The sequence below is a fragment of the Cololabis saira genome, chromosome 6 (genome assembly GCF_033807715.1).
Source record: "Cololabis saira isolate AMF1-May2022 chromosome 6, fColSai1.1, whole genome shotgun sequence".
NCBI lineage: Eukaryota > Metazoa > Chordata > Actinopteri > Beloniformes > Belonidae > Cololabis > Cololabis saira.
This window is the reverse complement of record NC_084592.1, coordinates 5,714,909-5,733,433: the sequence shown is the minus strand read 5'-3', so window position 1 is coordinate 5,733,433 and position 18,525 is coordinate 5,714,909. Positions and strand designations below refer to the sequence as shown.

At 40.7% G+C, this 18,525-nt stretch overlaps 1 protein-coding gene and 1 non-coding gene across 4 annotated transcripts in view; one reads left to right on the top strand and one right to left on the bottom strand.

The window, feature by feature from the left end:
- Positions 1–320: 320 nt before the first annotated feature.
- trnaf-gaa (transfer RNA phenylalanine (anticodon GAA)) lies at positions 321–393 on the bottom strand. Its single transcript has one exon. It is a non-coding gene; the product is annotated as a tRNA-Phe (tRNA).
- A 528-nt stretch (positions 394–921) lies between these two features.
- Positions 922–18,525, top strand: part of mphosph8 (M-phase phosphoprotein 8) — a 29,321-nt gene continuing 11,717 nt past the window's right edge. Inside the window, exons 1-9 of one of the 3 annotated variants that reach the window (XM_061723090.1) lie at positions 922–1,143; positions 4,212–4,355; positions 4,626–5,654; positions 5,771–5,867; positions 7,225–7,467; positions 7,628–7,750; positions 8,265–8,353; positions 10,691–13,007; positions 13,151–18,119. In XM_061723090.1, coding sequence (XP_061579074.1) covers positions 1,054–1,143; positions 4,212–4,355; positions 4,626–5,654; positions 5,771–5,867; positions 7,225–7,467; positions 7,628–7,750; positions 8,265–8,353; positions 10,691–13,007; positions 13,151–14,451 — 5,433 coding nt within the window. In that variant the 5' untranslated portion in view covers positions 922–1,053 and the 3' untranslated portion in view covers positions 14,452–18,119. Of the gene's footprint in view, positions 1,144–4,211; positions 4,356–4,622; positions 5,655–5,770; positions 5,868–7,224; positions 7,468–7,627; positions 7,751–8,264; positions 8,354–10,690; positions 13,008–13,150; positions 18,120–18,525 lie in introns of those variants that run through there. The other 2 variants (XM_061723089.1, XM_061723091.1) reach the window with 2 other exon arrangements.

Here is an 18,525-nt window from a genome sequence, read left to right as displayed (position 1 = left end):
AGTTACATCTGTTACAAATGTTTTATAACCAACTTGCTTGTGACCTTCGTTTCTTCATGTCGACCACATGCATGTCACACCACAACACAAACGACTTGTAACGCTCCCACAACTGAGCTATTTCGGTGTGTTAGAAGTTGCTAGGTATACTTGTGACATTGGTGTTGCCAATGTCACAACCGGATGACCTACTGAGCCGAAATAAAAAAAAAAAAATGGTGTTGCCAATGTCACAACCGGTTGGTGTGTGTCAGAAATGGTTACAGTTCTTAATTCTATTGCTCTCTTTAAAACTACAGCTATCTTCCAACTGAGACTGCTGCCGAAACCCGGGATCGAACCAGGGACCTTTAGATCTTCAGTCTAACGCTCTCCCAACTGAGCTATTTCGGCACGTTCAAAGGTGTCAAGTATACCTGAAAGATTGGTGCTGCCACCTACTGTATGGTTGTGTGAAAAATTATGACAATATTACAATTCTTCAATCAATGCGCTCTGTAAACCTGTTAACAACTGTTAACGCATATTAGCCAGAGATCTTTGGATCTACAGACTAATACCTTCCCAGCTGAGTGATTTCTGCGTGTCCCCGCCGTGTGAAGGTAACGTGCAGCTGGGGATTCCGCGGGTCAGTGAACGCAGCCTTGAGCAGGGCGGTGATTGGTCCGCCTGGCAGCGAGCAGGGCGGTGATTGGTCGGCCTGGCAGCGAGCAGGGCGGTGATTGGTCGGTCTGGCAGCGAGCAGGGCGGTGATTGGTCCGCCTGGCAGCGAGCAGGGCGGTGATTGGTCGGCCTGGCAGCGAGCAGGGCGGTGATTGGTCGGTCTGGCAGCGAGCAGGGCGGTGATTGGTCGGTCTGGCAGCGAGCAGGGCGGTGATTGGTCAGCCTGGCAGCGAGCAGGGCGGTGATTGGTCGGCCTGGCAGCACCAGCAGCAGCTCCGCGCTGCGGACACTCCGCCAGCTACACCGCGGTTCCTCCTCATATCAACACCGCGCCGGCTCTGGAGCCAAAATAGCGTTGTATTTAGTGAGTTAACGATCCCCCCGACAGCCATGGCATCCGAGCCCGCCAAGGACCCTGCGGAGAGCGAGGAGGAGGACGTGTACGAGGTGGAGCGGATCATAGACATGCGGGTGGAGGAGGTGAGCTAGCCGGCTAGCGGGCTGTGTTTACCCCGCACTCTCACGGTGCATGCTCCAGACACAAACCCCCACTCTGAGAACACCTGTGTGCAGTTATAGCAGATATAAGAGTGCAGGTGTAACCGGGTCCGTGTTGGCCGTGCTGCAGCCCGTCCCGAGGCCAGGGACATCTGTCCTCACCACCCCCCCAGCCGCTCAGACACACCACCAACCCACTATACCCGTACCTTTACTGGGCATGCTGCAGGGTTACTGGGGTTCCGCTGGTTAGACACGTAGATTTCCCCCCGTGTGTACTTATCAGGGGAGCTAGCTGTTAGCTGCTGTAAGCTCGTACATCCATCAGTTGATCAATAAACTGTACTGTAAGTGTGGAACAGAGCTGGAAAATGCACTTTAATTATTTTTGTTTTCAAATTGTATTTGGGGATTTTATTTACCATTTATTCATTTTGTTGAATATTTGTGAATTTTATCTCAATTAGTTTTATTTTTGTATTTTTATTTGCGTCTCTTGAGGAAACTACCTTTTTGGCTGTGTCCTCTTTCTGTCCCTCCTGGGCTTCCGTAGGTCATTACGTCACTCCTCACAGTGCTGTGTTTCACTGATGAAGGAGCAGAAAGAGGGTCCAGAAGACTTCTAGATGTGTTTTTGTGTCTTCTGCAGCAAATAAATGCAGAAAAACAACCCCTGACTCGTCGTTTGTCACACTTGATCCAAACCTGTTACAAGTGCATTGTATATAAAAAAAACATGGCATCAGCTACAGGAGATGCTGGTGAGCTGCACTTGAGTTGAGTCTTGTGTGAAAGTCTTCGCTGCTTTATTTTCCTCGACGTGTAAATGCTGCAGATCTCCAGATTGAACCACCTCAGGACTTGTGTTTCTCACCAGTGCTTTACAAGCTGCCCCCGTTGTTAAAGTCCTCACCTGTGCACTGTGTTATGATAACATTTGCGGGGAAGGTGAGGTGACAAAAGCATGGAGCAGTAGAGCTTCAGCAGACGGATCATAGCTGTTGGGAGTTGCCACTAAGATGTAGAAAACATGAACATCATGTTAATAACATGTAGTGTCCACTCACTAGCAAGACACTGTGTAGTTTCAGAGGGTTAGAATTCACAAGAATCTAGCCGTTATAAACGATGATGATGATGACTTTTCTGTTAGTGTTCTGTGAATGTTGGTTACCGGCGGTTGAAAGGAGAGATGGAAATAAACAACACAAGTGTTTCCTTCGTCCACAAAAAGTCTTATCAGCTCTTTTGTTCCCAAACTCCTACTAACACATATTTATTACATATGGTCAGCTCGGGCAATTTCTTTCAACCAAAGTATAAAACATTTTAGCAACACTTAATCATCCTCAATTCATTGGCTCCGGGACTAATAGGCCAACAAATTAATACTTGATAAAGTTTGGAAAAGAGCAAGTGTCTGAATACCGTCTTTTAGTTTTTGAATAAGTAAATGTTACAGATCTACAACAAATAATAATAATAAAATTACCTGAACTGTAAACCGTAAAGTATAATACAGGTAATATTCCTTTCATATGGTGAGCGGGACACATTAATTTAGGTGATGTATCTGAAGTGGGCATGGCCCAGGACCTGCTGACCCCCTAAAACCACCTGAATAACAACCTGATGCTGATTGGATTGTGCAGTAACTTAGATAAATATTAAAAGTGCCTGTGTAATAAACAAATACTCAGAGCACTCTTTCAGAATTTCAATAATTAAATGAGCTAAATGTAACTGGAATGATAACAAAATCGAGGACCTATCTGTTAGATGCTACTGTAAAATTAAGGCTTTGCAAATGTGGCGTCTACCTAAGCATGTTGCAAGCAGGTTGTGAATTTAAAAAAAAAAAGCAATCATCATTGCAGTGGTCCGAGAGTTTCATATGAGCAACTACTGGCAAGTCCTGCTGCCGACCCGCAGGACGACTGCAGCAGGAGGGGGTCAATTTGCAGATGATTCAACTGGTTATCATTGATGGAAAGACCAGACAGGTTGTGTCTCTGTCTGTCTTGATTCAGAAGCAACAGAGCTGAGTTCATTTTTGATATGTGTATTTCCATTTTAATCAGGGCTGGTCAGAAAGTCCTGCAGCTATTGTGAATATTTAAGAATGAAGAGACTCAATCATCCAGATGGCTGAGGTTATGAAGTATCTTTTTGGATAAAAATGAGTTTGGATGTTTGTAGTGTAATCTTAATGGCATTTGAGGGGTTAAATTGTCACTTTTTCTTTCCCACTACGCTGCAAAGTTTAAATGTGTTCATGACATGTTTGAAAGAAGCTTTGAATTTAAAAAATCCCCACTTGCAAACTAGATGAATTTTTTTATTTATTTATTTTTCTTAAGTGAAAAGAAAATCACTTCCACTCTGTCAAACCCACACCGACAGGCAAAACACTTATTTAGTGATATTTCTGCTCAACTTGATTTTTATTTCCCGTGTGCTTTTGTGTGAAGGCAGTTTTATGTTGAATGTTGTTTAACTAGCCCGGACAAAAACTCATGGTCCATTTTACAAGGTAATAAGTTTATCATACAATCCCCTTTTAAAGGTGTCACCAACATAACAATCATTAGATGTAACTTTATGTGAAATAATAATTTGAATACACAAATGTCCTTTTTAATAAGCATGCTGTACGGCTCTTAGAAAGTGTCACAGAGTGAATAAAGAGCCTAAAAGTTTGAAGTTATTCTGAACAAAAGTTTCTTACTAACATATACCCATCTACATATCAGGATAATGGTAAAACTATTTCAGATTGAATAACTGTCTTTACTGGTACAGATTATACTAACACTATTCTTTTACTGCTGTCTCACTATTTCTGTTAACGCCTGCTAGAACTGGTGAATTCATGATTCATATAAACCTCTTTCAAAGACTAATAATTGTGCTCTTTCAGCCATGGCTGCTTGGATTCTGTTGGCAGATGCACATTGTCGGTGGTTGTCAGTTATCATTTACTGTGATAGGTCAGTTTAGAAGGGAATGTTGTTCATTTATTTTCTTTTTGTTTCTTCTTCGCCCCTCAGGGTGAAGTACTGTATAGAGTTCGTTGGAAGAATTACTGCTCCGATGATGACACTTGGGAGCCAGAGGCTCATTTGGAGGACTGTCGTGAAGTCCTCTTGACTTTTAAGAAGCACTTGGCTGATGCCGAAACCAAGAAAGTTGTGGTAAGTCAGATCTACTGAATACTATTAATAATACTTTTGTAGACACAGCCTACATGGAGCACTGGCATAAGCATGATTTATTTATGAGACAGACTTGCAAGCCATCCAGCAAGTTGACTCCTGTGATATTTTGAAGGATTTGTACTACTCATAGGTGAAAAAAAGATCAGGATGGACAATCTGCCTGGGAATTGTACAGTAATTTGCTTTGGAGACATGTTATGAGGATTGACCGTTGTGATATTGCCTGTGCCTTTCTCTCATCAGAAGCCGCTTCCAACGAAGAGTGATTTGTTTGACGCAGACTCGGAGAGTGACAGCGACAAAGATCGTCCAACTGATGCGCCCATCAAGAAGAAGAAGAAAAAGAAGCTCCAGGAAGAAAAGGAGGAAGATCCATCTCTAAAGGAGAAAAAGAAAAAAAAGAAGGATAAGCACAAAGAGGAGCCGAGGCCCCTCCCGGCTCCAGAAACAGATGAAGAAGAGGAGAGACCTCCAACCCCAACTCTTCCTCCCAAGGAGAAAAAGACTGAATCAAAAAAGCGTGGCCTTGACTCGGATGACGAAGACGACGAATCTGGACATGTTAAAAAACACAAGAAGGAAAAGGGGAAAGAGGGAGGAAAGCATAGGAAAGATAAGGGAGAAGAGGGGAAGAAAAAGAAAGCAAAGAAAGAGCGAAAAATTGAAAGCTCAGAAGATGAGGCCCCTGCTCTCGCAGAAGGCGACCTTAGTGAAGGACCGTCAGAGTCACAAATGGAGGATTCTGCACCAACAGACACTTTGACCAAGTCAGCGGAAAAGCCAGGCATCGATGATAAGTTCAAACAGAAAAGGGGGAAGTGGGAAGTCAAGCTCCAAGGCATCAAAGACCTTATCCATGACAAAAAGAGCAAAAAGGCAGATGCCACACAGAAAGAGAGCAGCCTTCCGAAGGTCAAGAGTTCTACTTCCAAAAACAAGGAGGATACGGCCCTGCAGTCAGACTCCAGTGACAGCTCCACTCTACATAAAAAGCCTAAGAGTAAAGGGAACGAGAGCACGCCAGCAGCAACACAGAAAGTCCCTTCTTCCTCCACGTCATCTTCATCGTCCTCATCCTCCGTCACTGCTGTTAATACAGCCAAGTTAAAGGAGGAGGAGGTTACTAAAGAAGAGGTGCTGGCACCGAAGGACGCCAGTGGCTCAACTAACCTGTTTGAAAAGTTCCTGTTAAACTGCGAGGCAAAGGATCGTGCCCCCCGCAGGCCCCAGGTTCATCAACTTGTCACGGAGAAGAGCAGCAGCAAATCTGCAAAGGTACCACTTTTTTTTCCATTATTACGTTAGCAGGATTCTTTCATTTGCTGACGTTGAAGTGTTTTCCCTGAAAACGATGAGATGCTGAGAACATTTTCTTTTTGTCCCAATGTTAGCTAATAGGAAAGATTGAAAAGATTCCTAAGACGGCCAAAGATTCTCCTGCTCAGAAAGCAGAGCCTGAGAAGACGGAGCGAACCAAGCAATCAGATGGTATGTTTGGAACTAAGTACATCATAATGTCTGAACATCCAGGAGGCCATAATAATCTAATGCAAGTACAGCGAAAAAACATTAAACACAAATCTTAATTGAATATTAACAATCAATGAGCAAGTCTTGTAGCAACCAGCTTCTCTTTCCACGAGTCACTGGACCTGATGCTACTGGCCCAACAGATGACCGTGAATTAAGTTAAACTTTCCACTACAGATTCATAAAAGATATGCAGCATCTCGTTGCTGCCACCATACGTCCACCACTGACACATCTAGGCCTGTGTTGAAAAAATTGATTTCCCAATTCTAAATCGATTGTCATATTAATTCCTAATTTTTATTTATTTATGTATTTTTTTCATCATTACATTACAACTTTTGGTTATTTTTTTGTTTATCCCCAAAAAAGGAATGTTTTGTTGGACACAAGAATAACTGGTGCCATGTTTTTGCCTTTAAATATGTTTAAAGGTATGAAAACATTAAAGTGTTCAATTATAATTGCATACATTGTCTATATTTCATTACTTTATACACTGTCTTGGGGTTACATTTGCAGAAAATGCTAAAAAACCAAATTCTCAAAAATTAAAAACCAAAATAGACCGAAAATGGAACAAATAAAAACAGAATGTGGGAAAAATTCAAACCGATTTCATCAGTCTCTGTTTGCTGCCCCATCTGTTTGGTAATTCTGACCCACGATGTTTCTGAAAGCAGTTCTATCAGCATTCTGGGAGCTGATTGGTCCTTACAGCATCATTAGCTGACAATACTTGCTGTTGAATCTCAGTATAATACTAGTAGTAATATTTTGCATAACTACAGTCATATAATTCATGCAACAACTCAAAAAACAGTTTTAATAACACTAACCCAAATCAATATCGGAATCGGATCGAATCAAATCTTGATAATCGATTCTGAATCGGAATCCAATCGATTCTTGACATTTGAATCGATCCCCAGCCCTAGACACATCCCACGACTCCAGGGTCATCAGATTTGTTTTGTTTGTTTTTTTTTCTTCTTTTTTTTTGGTTTTTTTTTTTTTTGAGACGACAGAGCTCTTGTTGTTTTGCAAGTCAGAGGGTTACAAAGTAAAATGAAGTGGTGAGAGTACAGACTTCTGTGATGTTGACCTCCCACTCAGACATGCAAGCCTTCATTGTTACCAATGATAGTCTCTAATTCAAGATGTTGTGGAGGCATCAGCCTGTGTTTTCTGGAGAACACATCCGTGCTCTAATATCCTGAATGCACTGGAGGAACCAACAACCAGAAAAAGGGGTTTCAAGATCTGTTTGACACATAATCTAAGAGGTACGATGTCCTGTCTGCCTCTGTTTCAGCTGCCAGATCTGGCTATGGCTTCAGCCTAGACAGTGATGAGCGGGAAGAAGAATCCACAGGAAAATCGAAGCCAGCCGATGAGTCCCGAGAGCGGAAGGAGAAGCCTGAAGAACCGCAGCGTCCAGCCTGGGAGAGGAGAAGCTCGACTGACGACAGGAGGAAGAGGAGAGAGGACAGCGAGCCCAGACTCTTTATGGCATGTGATGACACTCAGGACCCAGCAGAGGGCGCTGAAAAGCTTGGTAGGTGTGGTTACCTTCCACATGCCACACTCCTGTTTTGCTTCTAATACAATTCAAATTTTGTTGAATTAATTTTTGGAGAGGAAAATATGGAGAATATTGTTCAAATAAATATATCGACCTGCCAACTAATGACCTCTCTGTATGGTGTGTTGTATAGACAAAGGACAAGCCACTTTGAGTCTAGGAATGGACCTGAACCTAGACTGGATGACGCTGGATGACTTCCAGAAGCACCTGAACGGGGAAGATGAGATCTTGTCAGGTCCTCCATTATCACCAAGTGAGTGTTTCCTTTTCTCACCGTAGACGCTTGTAGTGACTGATAACTGTTGTTTTTCAGGAGTTCTCTGCTTTTAGCTTCAGTAAGTCATCAGCTAAGCTTCCTTGTTTCTTTTTATCCTATCTAAACCACGTATTTACCCAAGTGTGACCACATTCTGTGAAAATATTGGATTTTAGAGGGCAGAATAAACTACAGTTGTAAAAGAGGATTTTATTTTTTCCTTTTGGGATCTTAATACATCCTGTACTTCACATTGTCTGTTGTCATTTGGAAATGCAGCAACCAGGTGGTGTTGTTAAAATAATATGATGCTACTGTGCTAAACGTTTACCATAGTTATTAAATTAAATTAATACAATACACTGCTCATATGCATTGTTAATGTATTAACTGCATCCCTTTTTTTATTTTTAGAGAGACTTTTATTAATTGATTAAAATGTTGTTTCCTTTGTTTTGTAATATTTCTTCAAGTATGTTCTTCTAAACTTCTTCTGCCATGTGCCTGTCAGGTGAGTTGCGAGATGCTGTGAAAAGTGGAGATTACATGGCTGTGAAGTTGGCACTAAATTCCAAAGAGGACTACAATCTTGAACAAGAGGTACGTGCACCTGTCTTGAAAGTGTTAGTGGGAATGTTATAGCACCATTAACCCATCCAACAATTTTATTTATTTTTTCTCCATACTGGCCAGCTTGTGCCCAATTTTATATTGTACTTGTGGCTTCCTGAGCCCCCAGTTCTGAGACCAAAACACATTTTTTACAGCTTGCACCTTGGTTGCCCCCAGTGTGTATGTGCGGAAGTGATTGGTGACTATCATAAAAATCACACTAACCTTAAAAAGTAACATTGTGTATTTAACAACAAAAGCCAAATGTTTGGACGCCTGCTCCTGGGGAAAAAAAGGTTGATTTATTCAAAGTGCGTAAAACATTTGACCAAGATCTTTTTTTTTTTTTCATTCATGGATATTTCTTTCTCCCCTTGTAAATATGTTCTCTATTTTAAGTGCAGACTTTAAACTTATTACAAAGTTACACATTTTATAATATCAAATGCGTAGCTAGTGATTCCAGTCACTTCTCTTCTGAAAAGGTCATCTGTTACTGATTCTTATTTGATCAAACTAAACTTGGACTTCTTTGGAACGGTCTCCAATAACATATCAGTCTTAGAGTAGTTAGCTCTTCCAATACATATATTGGAAGAGCTAACTACTCTAAGAGTTAAAGAGTTAGTTATTCCAAAGCTTATACAGCGGAGGCGGGGTATTTCCGAAACTCTACACCAGGGTCTTCAAGATCTACACCCAGACTTAACTGCTGGGGCTCTACTACTAACTCAACACCTCAAGATGTTTGTAACAGCTGCAAGCCATCTTTGCTTTTGCAGCAAAAACCCAGGTAAGAATGTATTTCTTTTTTAGTATAATCAAAATGTGGCACTTTTGAGGTAATGTAAGACAGAAAATAATTAGCATTTTGCTCAAGTCCAGTAAGTTGTTGTATTTTATCTAGAAGAACTGGCAAGAGTAATTTATCGGTTTTAATGTTTTGAGTACCAAAGGGAAAGCTTGTTTACGTCTAATCGGAGCTGTACGGTTTTAATTGGTGATATGTTGACCGTAATCTCTACTGGGTTTTGACATTTCTTTCATACCATTTTATACTTTATGAAATGCAATACTATTTGCTTGAAGAGCTGTTGAAAGGTACTTTGGTTAAGTCATCTCCTAGTATCAACCATATTGCCATTTTAATTTATGTATCAGTACTGTGCTCAGATAAGTTTATAATCATTTTTATAAGAACAGTGAGACCGAAAAAGTCAGTCAATTAACATGTTCTTTTGCTAGAGTCAAACCATTCTTACATGTATCAGTAATTAATTTAAGTCAGGAAAACTTAAAAAGTTATAATCTTGGTAATTGTTTGTGTCACCAGAGTATTGTAATATCTTCTAAAGCTTTGATTTATGTGCAGTTTTACAGTGGTAGCATGTTTATAATTATCAATTTTTCATTATATATTGTAAAAATTGCACATTAGAGACTGTTATTTTTATTTTATTTTATTTTATTGCAGTGAACAAACCAGTGGGAGAAGCAAGTAAACACAAGAACTACCTGGACAAGACGAACCATTTTAAAGCAGGTACATAAGGCACATGATATCAGAACACGCATCACATAACTTCATAATGTTTGCAGCATGTACTAGTAACAATCATGCTGCTGAGATCTTTTTCTTGATCAAAACATTTGTAGCACAGATCACATTGAATTAATACCTACATAAATATATGAATGGCTGGAGACATGGCGATTCCATGTTTTGCATCTGTTCCTGACAAGGTCCTGGACTCTTAGACACTTTAGTTTACATTGTCAGTTTATTCTGCAATGACGATGGTTGTTAAAGCCAAAATCATGTATATATGACATCAAAAATATATTTTATTTAGTTATTTTATCGTAGGCCATGCATGTAGTTTGATCAGTGCATATTGTGTTCACTCCATTTAATATTTCAAGTAACAGCCAGTGTCTACTTGGTCAGACACTTGTCATGTCAAAACAGTGCTTGATCCAATAAAGCCATTAATTGAGTCACATGAATGGGTCACATGTCGTTTTTGTGCTGAGGATTTGAAAGGTGTCACATGCGACTGATGTGTAGCCATCACCTGGACTTTTGTTTGAATGACCTCTGTTTTTGATGGGGCATTACCAAGGTGCTGAAGTGTTTAAAAAGTAAAAAGGACGTACAAAAAAAAGCCACCCTTTAACTAAAATTCTAAACAAATTTGATTATTTCTTATTCAAAACAAATTTGATTATTTCTTATTCCATTTTCAAATATGTCATCAATTTCACTCAAAATATTCATGGGATCTGATTTGGCAATGAGTCTTATATATACTTGTTCTTTTACAGGAATGTACTATTGGTGAGAGGAGATCATTTGAAGGAGAGCGGAGCTTGATTGAAGAGCGAAGTTCAAGTGGTTCTCTTAGCTTTACTTCTAACATTGACTGTGCAAGAAGTGAAAACGCTACTCCAAACGCAAAAGGGAAGATTCCCCAAGATTTGGATGGTCCAGAAAATTACAATGAAATACCAATCTGTTCTGCAAGTACAAACACTGTGCAACAGACACTGAGTGACCATGAAAATACCCATGGAGTTGAGGGTAACAAAACCAAATCCATAAAAGAAGCATACAATTCATCCAATATACTGGAAAGTCAAGAAAAAGAAGACGTGAACTTAACAGAGGAAAAAATTATGTTGGATGACATAAATGCTGCTTTATCAACCAAAATGAGTTTAAACATTGATAATTCGGATCCAACCAGAGAAGAAGAAGAGATGACAAAACTGGATGACAAAGTGAAACAAAAGGATATGTTGCCAAATAACTTGGACGGTAAAGACCAAGGTCTTTCTGAGACGGACCCAGAAGTCATGGCTAAAAGAGGACTGCGACAACGTGGAAGAACTATTGATTACGGACAACCAACGCGATCAAGTCTAAGGAGCTGTAAGAAAGTGATTGAAACAAACACTGGCAATGCAGATACAGAGAAGAAGGATTCAGTCAAAAAGCACTTCTGTTTGTTTTGCAAATTGGCATTTACCCAACTTGCAAAGCATTTGGAAAAGAAGCATGCAGAGGAAACGGATGTTGCCCATGCAATACACTTTCCCAAAGGTTCCAAGGTTAGACAGGCGTTGCTCGATGACATTCGTAATAAAGGAGACTATGAACATAACTGCCAAGTTCTTAAAAGTGGCGAGGGTGAGATTGTGACCAAGAAACAGATGAAGAACCCCACCATATCTGTGCGAGACTTCCTGCCTTGCCAGCACTGTTTTGCATTTTATCGTAAAACTGATTTGTGGCGACATGAGCACTCATGCAAGGTAAGAAAGGGAGATCAAAAGGCCGCTGAAAAGATGAGAAAAACCAGGAGTCAAATCACTGCCTTACATTTACTTCCAATGTCGGAGTTCTTGACGGGAACGTGCAAGGAAATCATCCACATTATGCATCAGGATGAAATTTCGAGGCATATCAGAATTGACCCCCTCATTTGTAAATACGGCAATGCGTTGTCTACCAAGTACGACGACGATAAGTCTCAATTTAATTATATTGCACAAAAGATGAGGGAATTGGGTAGGTTTGTGCTTGCTGTAAATGAAATTGACAGTAGCGTGAAGTACCTGCATGAAATATGTCTCCCCTCCAAATTTGAATTGGCCATTCAAGGAGTCAAAAAAATGAGTGGGTTCGATCCCAGTTCCAGCAAGTTTAAAACCATCTCTCTCGTCTCCAAGATCGGCTACTCCTTGAAACGGGCTGCAGAGATAGCTTTTGGAGAAAGTCGCATGACAGAGGATAGTGAAACTGAGAGTGAATTGAAAAAATTCATACAGCTACTTGATACAAAATGGACAGAGTCTTTTTCTCGCAAATCACTTGTCCAGTCTCTAAAACACGAGGTCAAAAAAGAGGAAGTAGACCAATCAACTGTAACGGAAGATTTGATGAAGCTCCACAGGTTTATTACAGGGGAAGAGGATGATGCGAGGAGAGAGCTGAATGAAAACCCCAGCATTTCAACATGGAAGAAGCTCAGTGAAGCCACTTTAGCAGATGTATGTCTCTTCAACAGGGGTAGGGTAGGAAACATTGGGAGACTTCTCTTACAAACTTACACTCAAAGAAAAAACAGAGGAACATTTATGCCCTCTGTAGATCAAGTAAAGAAAAGCACAAAACTGGAGCTGGAAGTTGGTTCTAGTTTTACACAACTGGAACTGGAAGGTCAGTCTGGGAGAAATATGCTGGTTCTGCTAACCAACAGGATGGTTTCCTCCATTGACTTGCTTGTTGAACACAGAGAGCAAGCAGGTGTGTCAAAAACGAACCCATACCTGTTTGCAAGGACTGAAGGTCCATCCTTTATTAGAGGATTGGATTGTTTTCGAAGGGCCGCGGTGGAGTGTGGAGTTAAAAACCCAGAAGCACTTCTGTCGTCGTCATTAAGAGAGCAAATTGCCAGCTGCTGGCAGCTAATGAGCCTATGTGAACGTGAGCTGGATGAAGTGGCCAAGATGATGGGAAGGAGCAGCCAAGAATGTTACACGCTCACACAAAATGCATATCTGCTGGATGAAGTGAGTAAACAACTCCTTAAGATGGAACGGGCACTGCCACAAAGTCCACCCAGCACTGCAAAGCAGGGTACGTACTTTTTAGTCCTCGGGTTCTGTTTGTGCATTGCTTTCTAAGTACGATTGGCAAATAGCTGGGTGAAAAATGTGTTTCCCTTTTTTTTTTTTTTTAAATACGAGTCTCAACACCACTGTTTTTTATTTGTTTTATAGGAACTGGACAGAAGCCTGCTTTAAAGAGAAAACCTTGGAGTGAGAGTGAGCAGGCTGCTGTGAAGCGCTACTTAAGTGAATTTATCACGAGGATGAAGGTTCCAGGCAAAAAAGAATGTAATGCCTGCATAGCTGCTGAACCAGATCTTGGGGGAAGATCTTGGACGGATGTCAAAAATTATGTACACAACACACTACAAACAGTACGGAGGAGAAATAACCAGCAGAATCCTGAGAGGGGTGAAAATATTTTGAATCCAAAGAGGTCAAAGCCAGCAGTTGAAACCACTAAGACTAATTTGGAAGAGACGAGCGACGTGTGTACTATGACAACGGTGAATCCAGATCACCTGAGAGAAAGTTTAAACTGTTGTATGACGGTGCCGCCACCGACCCACCTGAGAGAATCGTCACCATTCTCCCAAGACATTGCTGCAAGTTATGGATCTTTGTGTTCCACTAGTACAAACATGGTCCTTCCAAGTCAAGAATTGATTTCTACCTTCACACCACTGAATGCTACTGATACTCAAGTGGTTCCCACGTTTACCCCACACAACACTACAAATGCCCTAATGCCACCTGTTTACACCTCAGAAAACCACCAAACACTGACACTATCCTCTTTGTACACACAAAATGCCACAAATATGCTACCCCCTCCCTTGTATACCACACAAGACACTTCAGGGTCAGCAATTATTCCTTCTTTTTCTACATTTAACGCCCCAAGTACCTCAATGATTCCAACATACACGCAATTAAATACGACAAGTGCACCAATAGCTTCTGCCTTCTCCACACTAAATGACAGGTGTAGGCCTGTGATGTCGTCCTTTACACCCCTGAACCATTCAACTCCTGCACCTTACCCCACAAGCCCACCAACAAATGCACAGGTTGTCCCTTCATTTCATGGACATGGTGTTTCTGAAAGAGCACCGGTGTTGCAGGACAGTACACTGTCTCCTGCAGGAGGACATGTCACCCAAGGTGTCAAACCTCAAAAGAGAAATAAGAGGTTGTGGAGTGAGGAGGAGCAGCAAGCTGTGAGGCGTTATTTTGGAGACTTTTGTAAGCTGGTGAAAGTGCCAGGGAAAAAGGACTGTGATGCATGTTTAGCGGCTGAGCCTGCACTGAACACCAGGACATGGAGGGAAGTGAAATATTTTGTACACAACTCAATTCAGTCGCTGAAAAGAAGAGGTCATGCTGTCACCTCCAAACAAAGTAGACCACAGGAACCAGAGATTCAGACTCCAAGTACGGAGTGGGATGGTCCTGTATATCTGTCCTTGTAATTTATATATATATATATATATATATATATATATATATATATATATATATATATATATATATATATATACAAACATGGACAAAAACAATGCCTCTCAATGAGGATTTCAGAGAGCTGTGGCTTTGACCACATATTAAATGGGGCTTTACAGCAGAAGAACTTTCTCGGTTGCCTTGTACATATATATTGACATTTAAACAACCCTGCCATTCGTCAAATTTTATATACCTTTCCAAAAGTGTTGTATCCTGTTCAGAATCAAGTCCAATAGACCATGGTCCTCATTGCATGATTGTAGACAAATGGATGCAGATCATGGATGTACTTTAGCTCTGACTGAGGGGGGGAAAAAGAGCTTTTTTGTTAAATATGCGAAGTTTGCATAGTTGTGTCAGACCACTGTTGTAATGAAGTGTTATTGAGATGGAAGAGTGGACTTCCTCGAGTCAGGATTCTGTTTAACATTGGCTCTTAAAATGATGTGTGAAACACATGACTGAACTGCTTAGAGCTCCCATTTACTTGTTAAGTAAATTCCGTTTTTTCCATTGACTGCATTTACATGGGTTTTTAATTTAAAACTTACCTCAATCTTTTCTGTCTGAATTTTTTGTGTTGTTGAAATAGAAAACTCACTGGAATATCTTTTCAGCCAATCCCACAGATGTGTTGACTTGCTTTGTATCATTTCCAAATGTCTAACCCCAAGTGTACTATATTCTTGCTTTAACCAGTAACCTGTATTGTAGCCTGCAGCACTAACGACATGCTTCCTTACTCATGTTTGAGAATAAGAGCTCTTTCTGTGTGAATATACTTGTCACTTAAATAGAAGCATATTTTCCTTCTTTTCATCAGTAATTTATATTATTTTTGCGGCTTTTATTGCATTTGTGTCGCCAAGATTGTTTTTTTTTAACTAAATAGTTTAGTGGTATGTGTATCTTTTTTTTTTACTTCATTTTAAACTTTCTTTGTCCAGTTTCTACAATAATTTTCACCTTTTTTATATGCATTTTTCTGCATTATATAATTATTACCAATATTGTCTTTTGTCTAAGCCCGAATTTAGAAAGTTTGATCCTAAGAAGAAAACAAAGTGTTGCCTTCAACCCAGTCGTATAGGATTGTTTTCATGAAAATGTCAAGAATTAATATTACAAAAGATAAAAATGCCTTCCTTTTTTTGTATACATATTGAAATTATTAACGTCCCAGGACACAAGGAGGGGTATATTTTCCGACTTGTGGATAAGATAGACAGTTAGGGTTGGACATGCATTTTATTTTTAACAGCAGACCACAAGTTTTGTGAGTTAGCCCGACCGAACAGTGTTAGTTACATTTCAGTCTAAAATGTTTCTTCACAGATTTTCTTTCACACTGGGTGTAGAGCAATATCGTCAAAGTAGGTGTGCTGGCTTTGTAGACGTCTTAATTAGAACACAAAATATTTAACAGACAGCCGTGAATTGTTTTTCAGATGGTTTTTATTTCTACATTTGAGATCAAAAAGGGAAGAAGTTAGTGTGGGGTCACGACGGCACCCGTCTTCGTCTTCTGATGACCGTGTTAGCGTTAGCAGCAGTGAACCTGTTAGATAACCAACGTTCACATGTTTGTACCAAAGTCATCGTGTTAGACCTGCATTCAGTTCACTTATGACATTTTTCTTTTCCTTGTTTTGTTTGTTTTGTAAATTAATGTGTAGATGTGTTGCAACATAACGGTAGCTTCATTCATTTCTTTGTTTTGAAAAAATATTGCTTTCTGGTTTTGCAAAGACTTCTGCTCATGTCTTTTGTGGTAGAAGCACATGTTTCTGGTTGTCCTGTGAATCTATGTTGCCTTTAGTTATCGCTTACTATCAAATATTGTAAGAAGAAACGCAGAACATCTGCTTGTACAATAAAATGCTTCTTGGCTTGATATTTCAGACATTTTGTTTTTGCTAGACATGTTTCTATTCAAAGGGGGTTAGATGTTTTAAGTTTAGCCATCAGATTTCTCAGCATTTGTGCAAAAAAAGACATATTTTAACCAAATATTTAAAATATTGTTTTCGTTTTTTTTCATACGATGGTATACTTAAGCCTGAATTAAGGTTCTGCGTTAAACCAACGCAGAGCATACGCCGTTGCGAACCTTTGGACTTCTCCATCACTCCATTTCTCCGCGGTGCAGTACCCCCCCCAGAGCGCTAGTTGATACTTTGTTTAGCTTCCGGCTTTTTCCGGTCACAGTGAATCAAAGAGATAAGGACAACTATTGTGCAAAAAAAACAAAACAAAAAAAATCACACACACGAAGAAAAGAACGCTGAAAGTTCACTACTGCTTCACGAACCTGAAACGGAGATGCGTTGCTACCAAGCAAACCAATCACAGCCCTCTCGGTCTGCGTCGCCTCGACGTGTAGTTACATTTTTTGGGAGGTGCACGTCAGGCTACGGCGTAGGCTACGGAGAGACTCCCACGTACCTGCTTACCCTACGGCGTAGGCTCTGCGTTGATTTAACGCAGAAACATAATTCAGGCTTTACAGCTTCCTGGTTTCATGTGCCTGTATTCACGCATGATTCTCACGTGATTCACACATGAATCACGTCTCTTGTTGGGGGTGGGGGGTCATCAGAGGCTGCAGTGTAGCGTTCATTTTGTAACGACCAAAATAAATAGTCGTTCATTCATTCAACAAGTCAGGGAAATACAATAAGTACAGTAGTACAAATTGTGACTGGCGTGTACAGTATTTCACTGCTCTTCTGACTGTGCTGCTGCATCCTGACTCGGTCTGTAGCGTCTTTTTCTTCTAAAGCCCATGGTGCAGGTGTAACCCATAACTAATGGCTTATCTCCATTTATAATGACAGGCAGCTGTTACAAGTGCGGTTGCATCAAACCCTCAGCACACGGCTATTGTCGAGCATTTGGAGAGCGTTCTAGCTCAGAAAAACGCAGAACTCCAGTTGAAAGAGGCCCTGCTTACGGCGAAGGAAACTCTGCTCACTAGTTTGAAAGCTGACCTGGAAGCCATTAGAGCGGAAAATGTAAACCTCAGACAGGAGAACCAAAAACTCCGAGAGGACTTACGCTTTGAGAGCCAGAGAATGGGACTTCACGAAGCTATTGTGGAAGAGATGAGAGCTGGGTTCGGAGACCTGGGGGAGGCTATACGGGAACGGAAAACGCATGTCCACGATTCACCTGTGGGACCCGCCCCCACGTGCACCTCAACTACTGCTGTATCGTCTTCTTCAGCAGCCCAGATGTCTCCACCGGCCCCGTCCTCCAGCGACGACGGCCCCCAAACGTCTCAATCACTCACTGACATGAGCTTACAAATGTCTCGACAACTCCCTGACGTAAGCCTACGTGCTGTTGGACCAAAAGATTTTGCTATGATCCAGCAGAAGAGCTGGGGTCAAATGGGCCGTTATGGATGTCTGCTGTTCAGGAAGGTCATCTCGGAGCAGAACTACCAAGCCTGGTGCAAAACCACTAACTGGGATGGGTCAAGGGGCAAACAAGTAGTGCCGCAAAATGTTAAGAACTTTGTGTTTGAGACCATGAAGACAAAATTTCCTGGGATGAAGATCAAGGAATTCAAAATCTGCATTGATAAAATCAATGAATGCCTGCGCACACCGCGCCAACAGCTGTAAATAAATACGTATTCTTTTTTAACAATAATTGAGTCTGACAATTTTTATTTTTACCAGTTAACAAAATCACAAAAAACAGGCACGGATGCTGAATCATGTCCTCTTCATTTAAAGTTCTGGCAGGAGAAATTAGAGCTCAGTTCTCTCACTGAAACGACAGAAAGTGGGGGCATAAGATTATGAGAGGGGAAGAAAGAGAAACTGCAAAACTCTTCGATTGTTAAGATGTGTTTATATTCATTTGTTATAAAAATGTATTGAGACAGTTGAAGAAAAAGGAAAATTCAAGCTGCTGGTAATTTATTTTATTTTTCAAATGCTACTTAATTTGATTTCTCTTTCATTTTTTATTGCAGTCCTTTAATCTGAGAAGAAAAAAGAAAATATATGTATAGTTCAATGTAAGTGACA